This window comes from Polyergus mexicanus, unplaced genomic scaffold (genome assembly GCF_030449975.1).
Source record: "Polyergus mexicanus isolate NDT 795.1 unplaced genomic scaffold, iyPolMexi1.0 SCAF_5, whole genome shotgun sequence".
NCBI classification, from domain to species: Eukaryota; Metazoa; Arthropoda; class Insecta; order Hymenoptera; family Formicidae; genus Polyergus; species Polyergus mexicanus.
The window spans coordinates 10879803-10900482 of record NW_027223325.1 but is presented as its reverse complement, the minus strand read 5'-3'; the positions used below and the strand labels follow the sequence as shown (position 1 = coordinate 10900482).

The 20680-nt window shown below is 40.5% G+C and overlaps 1 protein-coding gene across 1 annotated transcript in view; it reads right to left on the bottom strand.

The window, feature by feature from the left end:
* Window positions 1-20680, bottom strand: part of Ephrin (ephrin) — a 46199-nt gene that overhangs the window by 5279 nt on the left and 20240 nt on the right. Inside the window, 3 exon segments of the mRNA XM_070296729.1 lie at window positions 200-523; window positions 2642-2945; window positions 4105-4249. Coding sequence (XP_070152830.1) covers window positions 200-523; window positions 2642-2945; window positions 4105-4249 — 773 coding nt within the window.

Below are 20680 nucleotides of genomic sequence, written 5' to 3'. Positions count from 1 at the left end.
GAGCTAATTCTCACCAGCAACCAGAGCTAATTCTCACCGAAATACTCTATGACTTTGGATCTCGACTGAGTCAAGTCAGTATCAAGTACGACACAACGGATCAAATACGAAAGACATAAAAGATAAAGCGTTTCAAACAGCAAGACTTAATCGGACAAATAATACGAAACAGAGCGCGCAATAGTGATGCGATACGTACTGTTCTTCTTCTTCTGGCCGGTCGAGGTTTTGGGCGGCGTGATCGAGGACGGCGGTCCATTGTGAATCGGTGGCTGCGGCTGATGCGGATGCGAATGCGCGGGGTACATGGCCGGCGGAGGCACGTGGGACAGGGTCGGCGCCGCCGTGCCCGTCTGATGATGATCGGGACGATGATGAATGCTGCCCCCCGGGTAGAATCGATCTCCGCCCCTATAGACGATCGGCGGCGGTGGCGGGGGTGGCAGACCGGCGACTCCGCCGCCCAAAACCGCGGTACTCGTGGAGCTGCTGCTGGGCACGGTGCTGCTGGTCACGGCTACGGCTGGAAAACAGACGGCATTGGATCGGTCGTTACGCGTCTCTCGTCCGTTCATCCGTTCGCGGTCCGAGTCGCGCAGATGTCGACGAATAATTGCTGACCCGATTACGCTCATTATCATGAACATTGAGAAACGAGTTGGTCGAACGAGATGCGGCTTATTTAAAAATCGAAGAACAATTTGTACCGTTACGTTTTCAAAGCACTGTCTGCTAGAAATATGATATTTGAACATTTATTATCGGGTCTCGCTAGATAATTTATAATTTAGAATTATTGATGGCATTTATTTCTGCCTCTAATTACATTTTTTTTCATTATATTTCCATTCAAATATATTTTCTCGTCGCACATATTCATCAAGTTTCTATATCTGAGTAATACATTTTTATAACATACAGAAAATGCAACAAAAAAATCCTTTTTTTATAATATATAATATAAATAATTTAATATAAAAGCGACAATCAAATATAACGAACGGTAATGTCATATTCATACTTTCCCATCGCGAGCCCAAGGATGATTCTTGTATTATACTGAGCGCATAACTTGACGCTGTAGCTGCAAACTCTTCGGAAATAAAACTCGCGACCGAGAAGGTACGCACCCCCCGGCGATATAATTGTATGGAAGTAGCTGTGCGCGAACCCTCGACGTGCGTCTACCGTGGACGCGAGTTCAGGTTTTGCCGTGGAATCTTCAATGCTCGAGACGCCGAGGAGGAGGAGAGTTCAGAGTTCCCGGCCGGCGAAATAGCTGGTCATTATGGCGCATGAATCGTCTCTGCCAGGGCGGAGGTGGCATGAAGAAAAAGAGGGAGAAGGAAGGGGGAGGCGGGGGAAAGCAGGGGAGAAAGAAGCGAAAGGACGCTTCTCTCGACGATGCTTCGAAACGAATTGGAGAAAGAGAATAGCGAGGTGAAATGAAATGGTAGAATTTATTGTGCTCCGAGACATAGTGTTGGTCCCCCGATCGCAAGAAATAACGCACGGCGAAGATTATAATCAATAGAGATTATTTAAGAGAGAGAGAGAGAGAGAGAGACGATTGGGAGAAATGAAGACGAGAGCTGGATAGAACGATAAGGAGAAAATGAGCTCGAAAGGATGATAAGCAAACTGGCGAAGAAACGAGCATACTGCCTGTTGTGATAGTCGTTTCTCACGTAACTAATTGCAGGACAATGAATTTATAGACCATTTCTGTTTCGCCTCTTAATCTCTCTTCCCTTTCTATCCCTTTTTTTTTCCGGAACGCGCGTCTTAGACGGAGGTCGCGCGAAACGAGAAAGCGCGAAGAGTTAAAAACGTGATTTACACGCGAAATGAAAAGGCGGTGTCTCTCTTGCAAACGGCGCCTGTAATTTTAGATTATGATAATTGAGAAATTAGAATATAATTGTCGTGTGCGAGATAGCTTCCATGGGAAGAAGAGTTCGCATTTCGGATACCGTTTCGTGAATGATGCGCAACGAGATGCAAATGAGAAACGCACGCGAGTGAACTGTATACACGAATTATGTTACACGAATTGTTTGCTAACTTTCAGTTCTCCGGTAAAAAATAAAGAAAATTCATTGCCACGGTTAAAACTTTCAAGAAAATAGATTACAAAAGCAGAATTTAATTTACAGAAACTTGAAAAAATTTTCGCGTTTACATCTATTCCATGTAACTTGAATTAATTTAAATCAATATTAATATTAATATAAATAGAAATAAATATAAATTCAATTTTATTAAATGAGATACGCACACATGTTGATTTCAAGCTCAATTATGTCAATATAATGATTAAATAATACGCGAAAAACTGAATATAAAAATGCCAACATTTCTAATTAAATTTTTCTTAGGATTTAAGTGAAAAGAATTCGAAATTTATATTTCTAATAGTAGACCAAAACATACGTGCCACAGTGCATAGCAAATTTCTAAAGTTCCTTATAAAACATTTAATTATTGAATCAACATGCACTGTGAGTCAACCGTGATTGAAAAGAAAATTTTATTTAATTATACACTTTAAAAAAATAATTCTTTTTTCCTTATATTTGCGTGAATAAATTAATTCTCGTGTTCTTCGACCTATCGTCACATGTCCATTCTAAATACTTACAGTTGTTGCGCGATGTCACTGACGAGGACGAGGTCTCGGCCTCGTTACCGCAGCAGACCTTGAAGACGACCTTCATGTTGTGGCTGGTGCACCGTCCGCCGATGCGCCTGTGGAGATCGTCCTTGGACGAGGTGCTGATGAAGTAGTAATCGTGGCCCGGGAGGAACTCGAGGCCCCCGGGTTGTGGCGTGAACGGCCTGAAGGTGATGGTGAAGTACATCATTTTGCGCGGCTTGTCGCATACCGCTATTACCCGCGGACTGGGGTTCGTTATCCGACATGTCTCGTACTCCTCCTTGGATACCTGTAAAACGTCCAAGAGGGATCGTGCAGTCGGATGCGACGGTATAATCGATCGGTGACGCGTCGATCGCTGACATTAATCGCTGATTGACTGCTGTGAAAGATGCCATCCTGGCATTCCCCCCTCCTCCCCCCTCCTCCCCCCTCCCCCCCAGCGAAGCGATTCCCGTGTTCTTCTGCAGAAGAAGGTTTTATTGTCGGAGCTGATCGTCGTGTAGGAAGAACGACGAAGACAATGGGATAGCTGATGGCGCAGAGCGGAGGGACAATCAAGTGGACTGAAGCGATTAAGTCGCCGCCGAATAGTCTTTGAGAGATTTTGCTTTGCTCGAAAGGATGGAATGTTCCATGGGTATATCTGTGAAAATCGAGAATTGGCCGCAATATCCTGAATTGGCTCTTCTATTGAATGAAACTTTATAAGAATGTAATCGAGTGTACGAGAAATGATGAATTTTCGCGCGTTCTGATATCAATCACTTTTGACGCAGAATCAACATTTAAACGAGAATAATTATTTGTATTTCTGTGGCGAACAAACATTAAAATATTTTAGATTGGGACAAATAATTAATTAATTAAATAATAGAGAAAGAAATTCTGTAAATTCCCCCCCCCCCATCCAAACATAAAACCATGACTCTCGAACAAAGATTAAAAATAGAGAAAGAGCTTATATGTGTGTAAGGTTACCCAATGTGCTTGTAGACTGTATGTCTAATAATTCTTTCAATTTATTGATAAATCTACATTTCAGTAGCATAGTATGCTTGCTGAAGAGCGGATGTCGTTTTGGGAATATAATGGAAGCTGGTTAAAGAACCAGTTTCAAGTAGCAGCTGTCTAAACATTGATAGAGTCTGACTGACAATTTTTTATGTTCAATATGCCTGATCTTCTCATACATATATCACATAATATTTTTATTATTCGTTATTTAATAAATTTTCGAGGATAAAAGATGCAATTAATTTTGCAAAAAAACATTTAAGAAGGTAAGAAATAATAATGCATTTTAATTAAAAATTTTACAAAAAGTGTCATTCACACACACGGAGAGAGTATTTTAAATTTTTGCCACGTAGCAAATTAATTAATGTCTTATTTGTATATACTAACGGTTATTAATATTAGAATAAATATTATAAAAATTAACTTACGTTATAAATGATGTACTTTTCAGCATCGTCATCAACATACGAGTCCGGCGGGTATACCGGACATATTATATTGACTTGATCGTACTCGAACGCTGCATTGTTCTTGTTTACATCGATTATATGATCCGTATTGTCTATTCGAAATCTGTAACAGAAGAACAGACTCATAAACAACTCAATCAAAGATAAAATTTCTATTTGTTACGTTTGCAAACAAAAATCCATCTTTAATTGTGAGCAGAAATAAATAACGAACACGGGGTCTTGCAATATTATTTATTCTATGATACGTGCTCGTGTGGCGCGATAAAATATTGTTCAAGTATTAATATATTTTCATAACTCTTTTTATTATATATTGGGAGATAATACAATAGATACATATAAACAAATAAATATCGTATAAATAATTTTGCGCTACTCTCAAAGAGCGCGTCGAAATTTTTTTTGCACGCATTTTACTGAAAATATATTTTCAGATCTCAGTCTACGGCAAAAGATTATATTTTCCGCAGCCTATGATGATGCCGTGCATACCGCCGTTTCCAGCGCACATACCCGAGTTCTTATCCGTAAAACATTCGCGAGATGCCGACGCCTCGAGAGATGAACTCTCGGAGGGACTGAGAGAGATAGGGAGAGCAAGCTAGCGTCGTCCTACGGCCTATCGGTAGCCAGGTCAGGAAACGGAGAAAAAGAAAAGACGCCAACTCGCTCTCGTACCCAACGCCAGATAGGCAGGCGCCTATGGTGTCGAAGCATCGTGCAAATTGTACATACCAAACGTTATATATAGTGTTTCAGAAACAATTTATTATAATCTCCCTGTATGGAAATTATTTCACGAATAAGGTAAAAATTTGATTTTATTATTGCCTTTGTTTAAGAGAGAGAGAACATTATTTTTTTAATATTAATATATCGAGATCTCGTTTTATATCGATACTTGAGATCGATCTTGTGGTACTCATATAAAGTAAAAAATAAATAAATAAATTTTCATTATCCGCAAAGCTCAATTGAGATATTTTCTTGACGCGATCATGGTTTTGTTTAGCTTATTAGTCCCCTGAATCTTAGTTCGGACACCCCATATATTTATGCGTGTAGGTATGCGTTAGCTAGCAATCGTATAAGGGCACATACATACATACGCAACGCGCGGGCGTGCACATCGCCGCATTATGTAGCGGTGAGTTTGCCGGTGAGGATATACTCGGTATAAGGATGAAGGAACGAAAGGTCGGCGGATGATAGGAAGAGGAGGAGTAGGTGCAGAGAGAAGAGGTGGCGGACGGTTTCTATATAACCGGTTCTCTCACCGTCAACACTCTCGCACACGTTAATAAACGTTCCGTAAGTCGGAGTGTACGTAACAGCAACGTACCCTTATTTCGCGTCATCCACCTATTTCGAATTCACGAATCGACAAAAACTGCGTTAAGATCCAATAAAATTAGAACTAAAAAAAAAAGAAAGAAAGAAAAAAACTCAATATCTGTAATATAAAATTAAATATATGTTTATAATTTTATATATATTCTCTCTATCGTATTTATTTTTAATTACATATTTATTTATATGATTATATGATAATTGTATGTTTACATAAATGTACTCGTTATCTATCAATATTTGCCTGTATGATCAATGCGTCTTTAATAAAATATATTTTATTTTACATTTACATAAAGAAGATGTAGCTTTTGTGCCGACGGCCTGGTTTCGTTAAATAGTAGTATATTTCACATCCGTGTTGCGGACGTTGGACATTGCGCCGCCTTTTATTTTGCCGTTTTTCACTCACACGAGTCTCGTCCTCGTTCGCGTTTACGCGTTTATAGATGCACGCACTGTCTGATGCATCTACTTTTTGCGCGCACATTACGAGCGCACCCAAGCCGCATTATGTGGAGAGCTTTACACGCGTATAACTGTATTTATTCTCTATCCTTCTTTCTTATGTACGTTTGTTTATCCGAATCGGCACCATTACGTGCACCATTACGTACACGGTACAGCGTATAAATATTTTTGTTGTTTATTTTTTATAATGCGTTCACGCGCGCTTCCGCGATTGGATAAGAGTATAATCGGTCACGGACGATACAAGCCGTAAATCGTATCCATTTATCTTTTTCCCATATATATGTATTTAAAGTTTTTATTATTATTAAGTTAATTAACTATAAACCCTCCAATTTTCGATATTAAGTTTATGTAAAATATACACACACAAGTCGTCATATTATTTTATAAGAGCTTTAAAAAATCTTTAAATTAAGTTATCTTCGTTTATAATTTATAACGCTCGCTTTCCTGATTATAAAGACATAGATATGTCAAAACCGATAATTTTAGCGCGACTTTCTCTTATTCTCAGTTAGAGGATTATGATAGAATAGGTAGATAAGTAGGTTGACCGCAAATTTGTCAAATGCGACGCGACCCTCAATTTTGATATAAAGCTCTTCAAGAGAGCCCGTCCGCGTATACAAGTCACGCTTGTCACGCGAGACAAGCGACGCTGTTACAGAGGGAAACGCGGGCGTCGAATATACGCGGTTCCGACGTTTCGGAGCGTTAACGGACAATCTCATAAGTGGGCGTGTAAGGGCTCGAAAATTGGAAGGTAGGCCGGACCTCGGCTAAATTAACGTTTGGCGATAATATCCGCTCTTTCAATCTCCTTTTTTTCGTAGTACCTTCATCGGTCTCGATCTGGTATCCGTAAGTAAGCGCAACAATGGCACGGGTATGCACGCGTGTGCATCTAATGAGTGCGCGTGAGCGTATAGAATTTATCAAAGACCGTAAAAATGTACCATTTTTTTTCTCCTTTCGTCCGGATTGCCTGGCATCCTGAAAGAGCGCGATTAAAAGAACGAGAGATTTTCAGACAGACGTTGTCGTCGTTGTCGTCATTGTCACGGATAACGTACGCGGAGGAGGCGTTTCGAACGAGAAGAACTTTATCGCCGTTTCCGTCAGAACACGTGGTCAAACGTGTCTAACTTCTTTTCCTCGTCCGACCGTTCGTTCCTTCACAGGGATTTTTTATTTGCCCGATTATTGCTACCGCGGTTAGAGACCGGGTTAGAGACCTGGCGAGAGAGGCTCCTCTGGTCGCGTCTTCCTCTTAATCGCCAAAATTCGACCGGCCTTTTCCCGTTTCGCTACTCGTCGCTGACGCTCGTTTCCTTTTTCTTTTTTTCACGCGACCATCGCGATACCAACGAGCTATAAAGATCATTTTTTTTTGCTTTTCAAAAATTCCTCTTCTTCGTCCTCCGCTATTATCTTTCTTTCTAATCACCACAAAGAACGCGTCCTTAAAGAACGTCGGCCGGACGTGTTATTGGTAATCCCGATATGTGATTTAAGACTTTTCTCTCCGGGGAACGATGTCATTTGCATATATCTACGTATTCGTAGAAGTCCTCGAGTACCCTCGTATTAATGTGATACCTCGGTTCGGTCCTTAACAGTTCTTTTCTGGCCTTAGGTAAACACTCGACATGAATATGTATGTCACCTCGCCGGTGACCCGCGTTCACTAAGTAAAGTACTACGCAATGGACATTGAGCCTCACTTCGTGGTCACGCGTCATAGTCAGAATTCTAACAATATGTTATCGAATACGTGTATTATTCGGCGATTCTCTACATTACACCGATCTAGTCTTGCAACAACGAGTAACGGTGTATCGAAATAATGTTGCCATCTTTTCATGGAAGAGCAAGTGTGAGAGATATCACAGTTTTTTTTTTTTTAATGTTTATCATATTTAGGATTAATGGAAAATGATGGATGTTTATCTCTCAATTAGAGTTCCTTTTTCTTTATTATATAATAATTATCAAGTTAAATGTTGATTGATTGATTATGTAGCACGATGCTAGAATACTATTTTTTATTGTATCTGATATTCACGTAGCATTGAATGATAACTTTTAATCACATCGACGAGACATCGAATACACTTGAGCAGCAATTTTCAAAGTGATTTCCGTACGGATACAAAAAATGAATTTGGTCGCCAGTACCGTAATAGCCACCGTACACTCCATTTCCAACTGTCTTCATTAATTCCCACCACTATCTAGTCGACGCCAATCAACTCCCCAGTGAACCCTGTGAGAGGGTCTTCCTAATTGGAATCGCGAAAAAGTGGGCGTGTTCCGATGGGGTACAGGCATCGTTTCAGGTCGCTCCTGCAAATTCTTTTCAGCCATTCGGCGATGTGGCAATTTTCTATCCCACTAATTTGAACATCAATAACTTTGTATATTTCTTAAATGCCTTTATCCTGTTGTATAATATATAACTGTATCTTTTAAATGTGAATTGATATTAAAGAATAAGCTTCGTATTCCCAATTTTTATTATCAGACATATCTATATTATTTAAGTTTCTTTTTTTCGTGTAAAAATTTTTACGCTCGTGTACACACCGTCAACAAATCGATGTTTTCAACTGTTATAAGTATAATAAAAAAAAAATTATACGTAACGGGCAGACTATTTCGATTGTGCATGATCGTAGAGGATTAATGCAATCGATCCGCTATATATCGGATCCACAATCATCAAAATAAAAATACGAACGAAAGCGGAGGCGAGTTTAATCTACCTGACCGAAAAAGCGAGCTACGAGGCGATATATTCGCCCACAAAAGAGAGTTTCTCGTTTCCGATCCTTGACCCTCGCGTGTCGTCAAATTGAAAGAGAGGATTCGCGGCTTCGGGCGTGCGAGATGAGAGTCGCGCGCAATTTCCGAAGCGTGCAACTTCGTGCTTCGATCTGACGGTGGAACAAAGAAGAAGACTCGGTGAGAAACGATGAGGAAAGCGTACCCACGTGCGCCGCGAAGAAAAGAGATACCAAGAGGAAGAGAAATATGGAAAGGCTGACTCGAAAAAGAAAAGGCGTCAGTATAGAATATTTTTATACCAAATGCAATATTCACGACTTCTTCAAGTACAATATATATTAGCGATAGTTAGTAATTCATCGATATTGCCTGATCATTTTTATTTTTTTAACTCCTTCTTTCGATTCTTCTTCGTTCAATTTAAAAAAGTTATTTCTAAACAACATTATTTCTACGAGATCGTTTAACGGAATTGTAAATCTGAGACTGCAGTTTCATTGTTTTATGGATTCGCTTCTATTGGGGAAGATAAGACGAAGGGAAGAACAGATGGAATGGATGCTCGCATGCACTAACTATATATATATACATAAGTAGGATATTTTGGTAGGAATATCAAAGAGCCGGGACCGCGCGTCAAAGAAAGTGAAGAGAGTGAGCGTATGGAAAAAAAGAGGAGAAGAAAGAAAGAGGAAAGAAGCGAGCATAAAAAGACACTGTGGATGGTGCGTGGACGTTACGGCTTCGGGACCACCGCTTGACTCTTTCATTCATCATGTTCATTCCACAAACGAGTATTGTGTCCGTACGTGATGTACGTTTCTCTCTTTTCTTTTCGCTTACACGACGCGTACAAAGTCGTAATTCGCGAAACCGCAAATTGTAAACGAAGATATAAATTTTGGTTTGTGTAGTTACGTCAACTTACGTATAAGTTTATTTTTTATATTCTCGATTTTCATATCTCATTCTATTATATTTTAGATCAGCTAACGTTCCAGAAAATATATAACTAATTTTTAGATAAAAAGTATATTTTAGACACGATGTCGAAAGAATTGATATCACGCTGTATGTGAGATACGATCAAAAAAACAATCATAATCAGATCGAGAAACTTCCTCACGCTCGTAACTCGTGTTATTGCCCGAAAGATTCGTCTGACAAAAGAGAAGTACAAAAGAGAGCGTTAATTTTTCACGCGAGATCCGAATATGATTGTGCGTTGGCATATAATATGTTCGCAAACACGGAATCGTTAAAAAATCCTCGTTTCTCGGAAGATGTATATACCTATATCCTTCGCACCTGCCCGGTTTCACCGACAGTTACATGTACTACATGTAAAGAACAATGTGCATCGCGTTGTGATTGCTTCCCCCCCCCCGGGGAAGGGATGATTTTATTTCCGCCCAATATGCGAATCCTTTGTTATCCCTTCGACAGTTGCATTCGCGATACTTTTCAATTTCCGTCGATGTCGATCACGCCGCGAGGCTGACGATCCGATATAGATTGATATCCAGAAGAGAAGAACTCGCCGTCATCTTTCCACATCGAAGACATCTTTAATCACGGGACGATATTTGTGGATCGTTACATCTCTTTTCCTTCTTTTCTTTTGTTTTCTTTTTTTCGTTTTCGTCCAGCAAATTGCAATTTCTTTTATTATCTACACTCATTGTTAATTTAATATGGTTGGTTGCTGTTAAGATTATTGCTTTGAACATAAATTTTGCATATATTATTTTATTTAAAAAATTCAACAAAAAAAACTAATATTTTGTAATGGCGTGACTTGTACGGAATGTTTTTTTTTAATTTTATTCGAAAAGACATTAGTGCGAGAGAATCTCTCTTTCTCTCAGCTAAGGTTCATTGTCTTAAAATAAAAAAATGAACTTTTTCGAGAATTTGCTTTGGTATAATATTATTTTATCGAGTGTGATAGACGCGCGCGTATTCATATCTCATTCATACTTAACGCTGAATGTGGCCTCTATTTGATTTTCAGCCTGAAATAACATTGCGTATGATATGCATATAAGACAAATAAAACTCTCGGATCCGATCCGATCCTGTGAGAAGCATCTGGCTCTTCTGTAACATTTGAAAAGTGCATTTATTCGATTCACGTACCCTTCAATTCTTCTGCATTCTTGCAGTTGCGTTCGAGTGCCCCGTTCGGAGATCTCTCACGGCAATATCTCGTATTTCGCACGCATGTATTGCGCTATCCCGAGAGAGAGAGAGAGAGAAACGAAATAATTGGTCGTTAGCGCCTACACACCTATCATTTGCAACTGCAGCGTGCGGCAACATTCTTGCACGCCGCTGATATTCAGAAATGTTGCGGCGACAGCGGCGACGTGGACGCGGCTTTACGACACAACTTCCTGGATGACAACGGCGGGGTCTTGGCTCCACGAGCGGCCCGCTTAATGCAAGGCATTAAGGCGTTACGTAAATGCGTCTCGCATGCTGCCTGCGGATGACTCGTCGGCGTCTTTGGATGTCTCTCTCCATTTAAGACGACCCGCAGAGCGTTATTATTAGTTAACTTCAAATATTTATCGTATTCTTCCTCCACATGGCCCAATTCTGTCGCTCGATGGATATGTCTCATCCAGACTATTCTTGTATTCCGGTTAAATAAGGAACTGCAGAGGAGCGAGAGGGACTTAATCAGATATATCCAATGTGAGCGAAGGATAATATAATAGATCAGCAATTTTTAAAATAGTTTTACAGATCAATAAATAAAGTTATCGATCGGATTATCATTTAATATTTTAGACAAATTAATCAATAAGACAAAATAAAATATAATTAAATTAATTTTTTGAGAAACAAAATGGGGCACAGAGAAGAGAAAATATATCTCGTGATATTTGGAAAGAACAAATATAATTTAAAAATCGAGCGATAGAACCTCTCAAAATAATAAATATTGACTTAATTTCTTCGAGTGTTAATCAAGTTTCTCTTAAGTATTTATTTCGATTAAACCTAGAATAATATTTTGCACTCGCGCGGAAAAAGACAATCAAGATAAAATATAGACGAGCGGAAACGTGTACGAGAATTCGAGAGCGTGTTTTCTCCATTCAGAAAAAAAAAAAAAAAAGATTGCTGTGGCACAGTGTTGCGTCATTCGCGTTTCGCGCATTCGTTACGCCAATCTCTCGCGTCTTTTTGCCGCGGCCAGCAAGGCAATCATCGCGCGAGCGCGTTGCTGGAAAAAGAGCCGAGAAGGAAATACTGCTCACGGAGTCTCGGTGGTGGGTAATGTAGCGGGGGAGGGAAAGGGAATTTTAGTTAATGAGGCGTCGGGTGATTTTACTTCCTTCCATCCACCCTCTTTCTCGCTTCTAGAAGAGGTAAAAACTTCGTCCTGATCGGCGAGTTTAACTGTATCGTGGCAAAATACCGACCGATAATTCGTCGAATACCGTCGCGGCGAACTAATCCATTATCGATGGTATGTTTCGCTCGTTATGTTCCGCGCGACGAAATGATTCTCTCGCGAACGGATTAATGAGATATAGTTCTTACGTTACGAGGTGTACAGAGTGCCAGATCGGCGTTTGCGCGGGGAATCGCGTGACTGGCGGATTTAATGTAAAAAGACGATTCATACGAATGTGGAATGCTGTATCTGAAATCGCATTGAAATGTATCAATGATCACCGATTGTTTGAAAACACGAACGCGTACGGCAGAAATATTATAAATCTGACAATAATGATGAAATCTACTCTGAACTCTGAATATGTAATATTCGAAATGCTATAACTGAACGTCGATTACTGAACGTCGACTATAAATTAATTTTCTTTCGGTGATGCGTTAAAAAGTTTCCCAATCCGCCTTTCTTATTTTCTTTACGCTCTCGTCTTTTACTCGTAATATAATCCGTTTTATGAGCATCGCCCGGGAAACATCGCCGCCTCTCTCGTCATTGCATTTCTCCTTATCTATCACAACATTATCCGTATCTTCCTGTCGTCGACTCGCGGAGTGCGACGTCTCCGAGGAGAATGGGTCTCCATAAACTCTCCTCCAACTTGAGAAAAATCTCTTTCGATCAATCTCGAGACTTTGAGCGAGTTCGACGATAACAAGAGTCGCGAAATAACATTTCGTTTTCTCATCGACACCGCCATACGTTTCGTCCTGTAATAATTGATATAAAAACTAAAAAAAGAGAAAGAAACAGTAAATGTTAGATGAAAACATTCGAGTGCAGTTATCTTTCTTGTCGATAACAACGTATATATGATTTATTATTATAAATAAATCCATCTCTCGAATCAAAAACGATGCGGGAGAAAGTTGCGGCGCGCGCGCCGACTTTGACGGTACTCGGTGACTTTTATTAGAGGGCCTCTACCCCCGCCTATAGCCAAAAGTTCATCGATCCACGCGCGCCACGACGCCGGGCGTCCTATTAAAAGCCGCCTCCGCCGCCTCCTCCGCCTCCGTCGCGTGGTACGGAGGCACTAAAGTGGCCGGACGCGGACGGAGCGTCGGTGTCGGTACCGGCGAGAGATCAGAGGACCGACGTCGAAAAAGAATTAGTTCTGTGCCGGGGAGAAACGCGCAGCGGCACGTGTTTTCGGAGCTTGCGTGTCGCGTCCTCGGCGACGCGACGTCGCAATTCGTCGATTTATCAAAAGCGTCGTCGAAAGCCGCGACAAACCTACCGCCTTCGCACCCTTTGCGTTCGCGTCTTTGGCTCAACAGGTGATAACGCGAGCGAGACATGGTGTAGGTTGATACTTAATTAATACCGATTGAATTCGAATAGATTTCGAAAATGTCATAGAGAATAAATGTGTGTAAAATCCATAGTTACAAATTGTATAGATGCTGCACATTAAGATAATACAATTAATTTTTTTTTCTTTATAATAACTAAATAAATAAATATAAAATTATATAAATTGAAGTGATAAATTAAAACAAAATTGCAAATAGAATGAATCTAATATTTTTCAGTCAAAGAGAGAGAGAGAGAGATTGATATAAGTATAGATGTAGAGATTCTTTTCTTCAACAACAAAATTCATAACATAATTAGTAGGATATTTATAATTGGGACTTGTCGAGTAAAACAATTTATTAAAAATTATATACTTAATATTTTTTTCTATGCAAACGACAAGTTGCTCAATATTTAACGGTAAAGTCTATTATTTGTAGTTTGGTTTAAGAGAATTACTAAGCCGAAAACTTTATGTCGTCAATTTATTACAATTGGAAAGGACATGTTGCGTTAAACATTTGTTCCGAGTTTATGACCGCTATTATTTTTGTGTTGGTTGCTTTCGTACGCGTTGGATCATCAATCATCGCATTGTAGACGCAAGGAAGCAACCCATACTTTTGAAACTTAATATGTTAAATCAATTGATTTGAGGAATTCATAAAATTGGAAGCTATACTAACATTTTATATCGCTATAAATTATTCATCGAAGATCGTCGAATAAATATTGCCTATACAAAGTAACAAGAGTTATATCGATTAACGGTTAAACTGTATTTTTCCGCATAAAATTGTATTTTTTTTTTCTTTAAAGTAGCTTACAAGATGCTTCGGCTACATTAAAAATGATTTAATTGCACGTTTCCTAATTTCAGGCGATTTACTTTGTGACGATGGCCGCCGTGAGAGCAGCGAGAAACCGTGCGATCCACGATGACATTCGACGACGACGATCTAATTTTACGATCGTTGGTTTTATGGGGCTCTCGAAAGTCGATTAGGAGAAACCACTCTTGGGCGGAGTTGTCGTGGTCTTAGCCTTCGAATTTAGGAAGAAAGCGCGGAACTTGCGACGACCTTGCTACGTTACGACCTCTTCAGTTTTATGGCTGATACCGAGTCCGTGTACGAGGAAATTCGATGAAAGCTTTACGATTGTGAGAATTCTTACGGTGCATTAAAGATGAAAAAAATAGTTACATCTCCAAGTATAAATTTTCGGCCGAATAAAATCGAGAAACACAAAGTATACGATATTGAATTATCGTGTTCTCGTTAGTATGCAACTGAGACTGATACTCGTATATATTTTATTTTTTAGTAATTATAAAATAGCTTTTCCATTATATCAAGAATATTTAAATACGAGATACATGTGTAGAAAAATCTAATACAATTTATACGAATCAGTAAGACACATATTTGTATCTTGCGGTAATACTTTAAATCGCACATTAAGATACTATGTGATAAAATATAACGTTTGATCAATTTTTATGCCAAAGAAGCCTAAGGTTGAATTGATTAAATAATCAGATAAAAGAATAGTTACGGAGCAGTTGGAGACATTTTGCATGATCGTAAAGGAGATAGAAAATATCGATGTTGCTGGAAGCTACGCCGATAAAATCCACGGTATTGAATCGTTGCTTCCTGTTCCGTCTTTTATCCCGCTCGTAAGATTAATGTCTCGAGAGCACAGGCTCTCTTGAACCACGTGCATCGATTACAATGTCAAGCCATCCGACAGAAGTGCTTTTCGAGTTTGATGTCTTCCGGGATGATAGGACTCTAATCACGACTATATTTTCTTTGGACTTGAGGGAGATCCGCATCGAGACATTCATGTTCGGCCGATGCGGGGACGGGATAAACGCGTCCCGCGGGTCTCGAAATCCGTTCATTTCAAACTCGGAGTTCATATTCCCGGGCGGGGACTACAACGTCGCGTTGATATCCCCGCGATAGCTCCATTATTCGTTCGTTGGATGGTTGGCGTCGTGCGCAGGCAGGCAGGCAGGTACGTCGGATCGTTGTCGTCGCGACAGTTCGGGGTCACTTCCTGGTGCCGGAACGTTTCGCACCAGCGTGACACATCGGCGCGGTGCGATTCAGCGGTTGTACAGTCACGAATTCACGTGACCGCACCGCGGAAAATCACCCGACGACGATGGGCTCGACCCCGCCGCGTCGTGTCGTGTCGTGTCCCGACAACGGGACGAGCTACATCTCCGTTCTGATCGCCATCGGGTGAGAAATCTCAGTTTCTATATTATTTGTACGCGCGAACATGGATAAGTGAGAGTACTTGTATACTCGCAATCCCTCGTAGCCCGACAAAGGCAAATCAAAATAATTCTTATTCCAATCTTGACGATATATTTGATGAAATCCTGCTATTTCTCATTTTTGCAGCTCTGGTTTAAAATTGATTATTCGATGATTAACGTATATTGTGTTAAAATAAATTATTTAACAAAAGTTATATCCACATTTTGATTTACAAGTTCAAAAGCATTAAATATCTTCTTGGAAAGAATATGTATATGTACTTCCTTTTCTCCATCTTAATTATCTTCGATAGATTACTCTAATTGTCGCGTGCGCGCATGCTTTATTTCAAGAATAATAGCATAAGAATATTACGATGATAATAGTAATGTATAATTATGTATCATTAATCATCACAGAACAATTAGAAAAACAATCGTGTAAAAATTAAGTAATTAAACGTAACAAATTAAGCGCGTTAAATTAAAGAATAGGAGCTAAGTAATACAGTAATTATCAGGTGTATAATTACCATAGGTTGTTTCGTATAATTTGTGATAATTATAACTTATTATCATAATTATTCGTCCCGCCACAATTATTGTGCCGTTAAATATCGTGCTATAAATTTTTATGTGATTTTTTTATCAATACTATGAATTTTAACTCTTCTTCTTTCATGCTTTATTTCTTCTTACACGAGGATATTTCTTTTCACGCGGTCTTCGATAAGATGTCCTTATACTATTGTTTGCACACGTGAACGCCAAGTGTACTTATTATCCTTTATTTTCGATGAGATTCTTCTTAGTGCGCAAAGAACCAGGACTCTTTGCCGCATTCCGTCCGTCTGTCAACATTTCGACGATTCCTTCGAGAAGTCCACCTTCTCTCCGCGCATAAATCATGCCATCGTCCGTGTGCCTTCTATAATCTCCAGCGTCGCCGGCACTTGTTCTAAGGAAATAGACTCGTCATCCCTTTACAATGTGCTAAGAAGCAAGGTAAACATCGGGACCGTCGTCCTCGTTGACGTTAAGTCGACCCGAGGTCTTACCTCCCTCGACTTTTTACCACCGTCCCGGTTTCCGCACGTGACTTTCAACTGACACGGAGTCTTCCTCCCGCTGCGGTGAGAAGAGGAAGACGGGGAGAGGAGGTGCCGCCCATCGCGACCTCGGTTGCACCACGTGCGGTATCCCTCGGGACAAAGGGCTCCGAGTCCCGAAATCCGGGTCTCATAATCTGCGCGGTGGGGGACGGGGTTCTCTATTTATGCGACGGAGGCAAGTGGTTGTGCCAATACGAGGCCGGCAAGTGGTGTGGAAATTAACCTTGAGGAACCATCTTCTCCTCCTCCCCCTTTTTTTTCCCTCGCGAGTATCTCGAACGTTCTTGTCGATCCGGAATAAGCGCGTAGACCCGGGGCGGGCTAGGTACGGTATAAATCTCGGCGCCCTAGACAAATGGGGCCCTTCTTCTAACGGTGCGTGCTTGCGTAGAGTCCTACGCGAGCATGCCACGAGGTCTCTCTTTGTTCGTCGAACAACGACGCGTCCAACGTTCGCTTCGTAATTTTCGGATACTCGCGCCGATGCGAGTTTTCATAAGACAATTTCATTCATCCTCAAGGTCGCGTTACCCACAGAGAAATCCTCGCGTTAAATCTGAGCCGAAAAATGAATCCGCAAGGCGAAGAGATGTAAGGATAAGCGCGAATCGTAAATAAGATCTTATTTCTTTTGAAATGCTTTAAATGGCGATGACAACACGATTAATAACCGTTGTACAATATTTGAAAATCGAGAAAATGTATCTATTTTTATATTTTGTATTTGTGTATGATTTTTATATTAATTTTATTTTTACGCAACACGTATTTAAATGCGAATCATTTAATTGAATCGCAAGATATTACAAGTTTTCATTTCGCGTTATTTTTTTCAATTTTGTTTACATCTATACCGATAAATTTGTTTTCCTCCGCGAGATACTCCGGCCAACCACGAAAACGATGAGAGCTCGCTTGGACCCGGGGAGGAGCCGGTCCGCACATAAATCCCAATGTCCTAGATTTAGATGAATAGGTTTTAACGGTGCGTACGCGAGTTCTCTCTACACACGCACGCACAAGACCCTGCCTGCGCTCGCCGCCTTTGTCCGGCCAGGGCAAACGTATAAAGCAGCAGTCATTTTCGATTTTCGATTTTCAAGGCTTAGTCGTATAGAAAGACACGCGTGTACCTGGGCAAGGTTTTTCAAGCCGTCTTCTCCAGGTATGTCGAATTGTGCTCGCGTCTCCCTTTGGAAGATTTTCCCTACTCTTCTCTCTGCGTCTTCTTCGCATTTTCCTATCTAACCCCTCGGCGTATCGTCGAGTTTTCAGCAAATAATAGCCCACTTGATTGTGGGTATCTTAAGCAAGGATGCGAGGGACATCCTTGCTACACGCTTCATCCGTATCCGTGGGGAAACGCGAGATCTATTGTCGGGATTCACAGGGCATCGCATCGCGGAGAAAAGAAATATTGCGGCTAGAAGTGGCGCATTTTGTTTGCTCGGTATTGTTGTCCGGAGGTTAATAGCGAAGTGGTTTGTTGCTGAAATTTTTTTCGGGATCGCGCGGCTTAACAACAGATGTTCGCTAATGGGCGAAACCGTTCATTCCATACAAACGATGGAATCGTATGTATACTTAGGATTATTGTTTTTATAACTTGCTGTTTTTATAACATTGGATAGTTTCTATTATATCTAGTTTTCGGTAAAGGTTCAACAAGTTTCTGTTTAGAGAGAAATGCCAATCAATTCTAAAAGATTTAATAAAACATCGATAAAAAGTATTATTTTCTTAAAAATACACACGCGAATTTTTATAAGTAAATAAGCATCTGTTAGTGATTTTATTGCACAATATATTTTTTTATCGTGTAATATTTATATATATATATATAATTTCGAGACAAGAGATTGCGCGTCGAGCCTCCCGACGAAATCCACGAACTACATCATCAATCACACGGATCTCCGTCGATCGTGCAAGGTGCAATTATGGATATCCAGAAACGGGTGGCGGTCTCCGTAATACAAAGAATCTATTTCACTCTTCCTCGCCTCTTATGCGCGCATCTTTCTCCACGCCGATCGCTCTCTTTCTCCCCCGCCTCCTCCTCCTCCTCCTCCTCCTCCCATCCTCCCTACGCCCGTTCGCCCCTCGAGAGAATCGACCTACGGCTGTTCTTTCGGAAACCATATATTTTTCGTTTCACAGTTCGCGGCGCCGTTGAATGCCCTGCCTCCATTCAGACGAGGGTGCATCTCCGTAGCAGCCGCCAGGTATAAATTCTGGCGTCGGCAACGCGCGCTTGATGGGGTGGGTGAGGAGACGAGGAAAGGCGGCGGGAGGCGAGAGGAGGAGAAGAGTAGGATACAGGGGGAAAAGAGGAGGAGAAAGATCGGTCCCATGGTAATCGATTACCTCCCCTGTATCCCCAGAATCCCATATAGTGACCGGCCCCATAGCCTGAAGATTGAACCTTCGATAACTGGCGCTCTTATCTTTCTCTCTCTCTCTCTCTTTCTTTCTCCTCTCTTTTCCGCCTCCCCTCTCACCCACTCTCGAGAGATTCTCTCGAGTCGGTCGGTGCTCTCGTCTATTTTCTTGCGCCGCGCGACGAAGGACGTAATCCCGGACCTCGGAAATGCTGCGCTAATTAAACGTTGCTCCGACACCTGCTATAGAAGCCCACTTTTATAACTCGCAAAGCTCACGATGGGCTCTATGATCTCTGTTGTTCATATGATCGCGCATGGCATAGAAAGAAGAAACAGATCAAAGGGAATATTTTGAATAAGTTAGAATAAAGAATAAAAATATGAACGCAACGTGGAATTAAACTTATGAACCAGTCTTGGCTCGTATCGTTGTTAATATATGTGAATTTATATTGATCGGTTATAAACAGCCTTACTGCGGAGAGCTTACCAGATCGCGAAACGTTTTATGAAAATTCAAGCTGGGTCTTTCGAAGCGCCATTAAAACGCGAACCGCGTCGTTAATTGCACGCTATATCGAAATACGTATTATGCGCGTACTATGTAAGTGCACATCACGAACAAGATATAATTGAATCTCTCGAACACGTCTTCGGCCTCGTATACGCACGTACACTTCGCGCGCAAACAAACCGCGTAACTCGATATTCCTGCTTCTAATTATAATTCCGTACGCAAAACAGCTAATTGAGAGGGCGATGCCACGGATAGACACGCTATTCTGCATTCTGCTTTTTACCTTTGTGCTCGACTACTGTTACCATTCGTTTCTACGTATTTATATATTGTTCGCAGTCACAAATGGATAAACAAACGCATCGGCGCTCTGGCGCCTGGTCCTATGCATGACAATTAGATTTTATCTTCCCCTTCTTCTCCTTCTTCCCCTCTCCTTTCTCCGGAAGGACTCGTAAGAAAATAATAGAAAATATGGCTATCGCGCGTTTTGCGTATGTTAGCTTCATATTAAATCAAGGTTTTTTTCATTCTGTCTAAAATCAATATATTGTATATATGTCAGATTTTCGACGATTAGGTATTTCAACAGCTGATTTAATAACTCATGGCGTAGATATCGACACAAAGGTGGGGCTCAATTTAACTATCTAAGTTCGATTCTCGCTTATGTAATGATGATATAAGAGAAAAGTAATTTCCAACTTCCATAACTCTGCGATACGAATGATAAAATGATTTATCTCTCTCCCTCTCGAATAATATTTATATTTTGTGTATATAGAAAAAATAAAATAAAATAATATACTTGTGTATTTATTATTGTAAAAGTGCTTTATACAATATATTATTATTATAGGATTTATT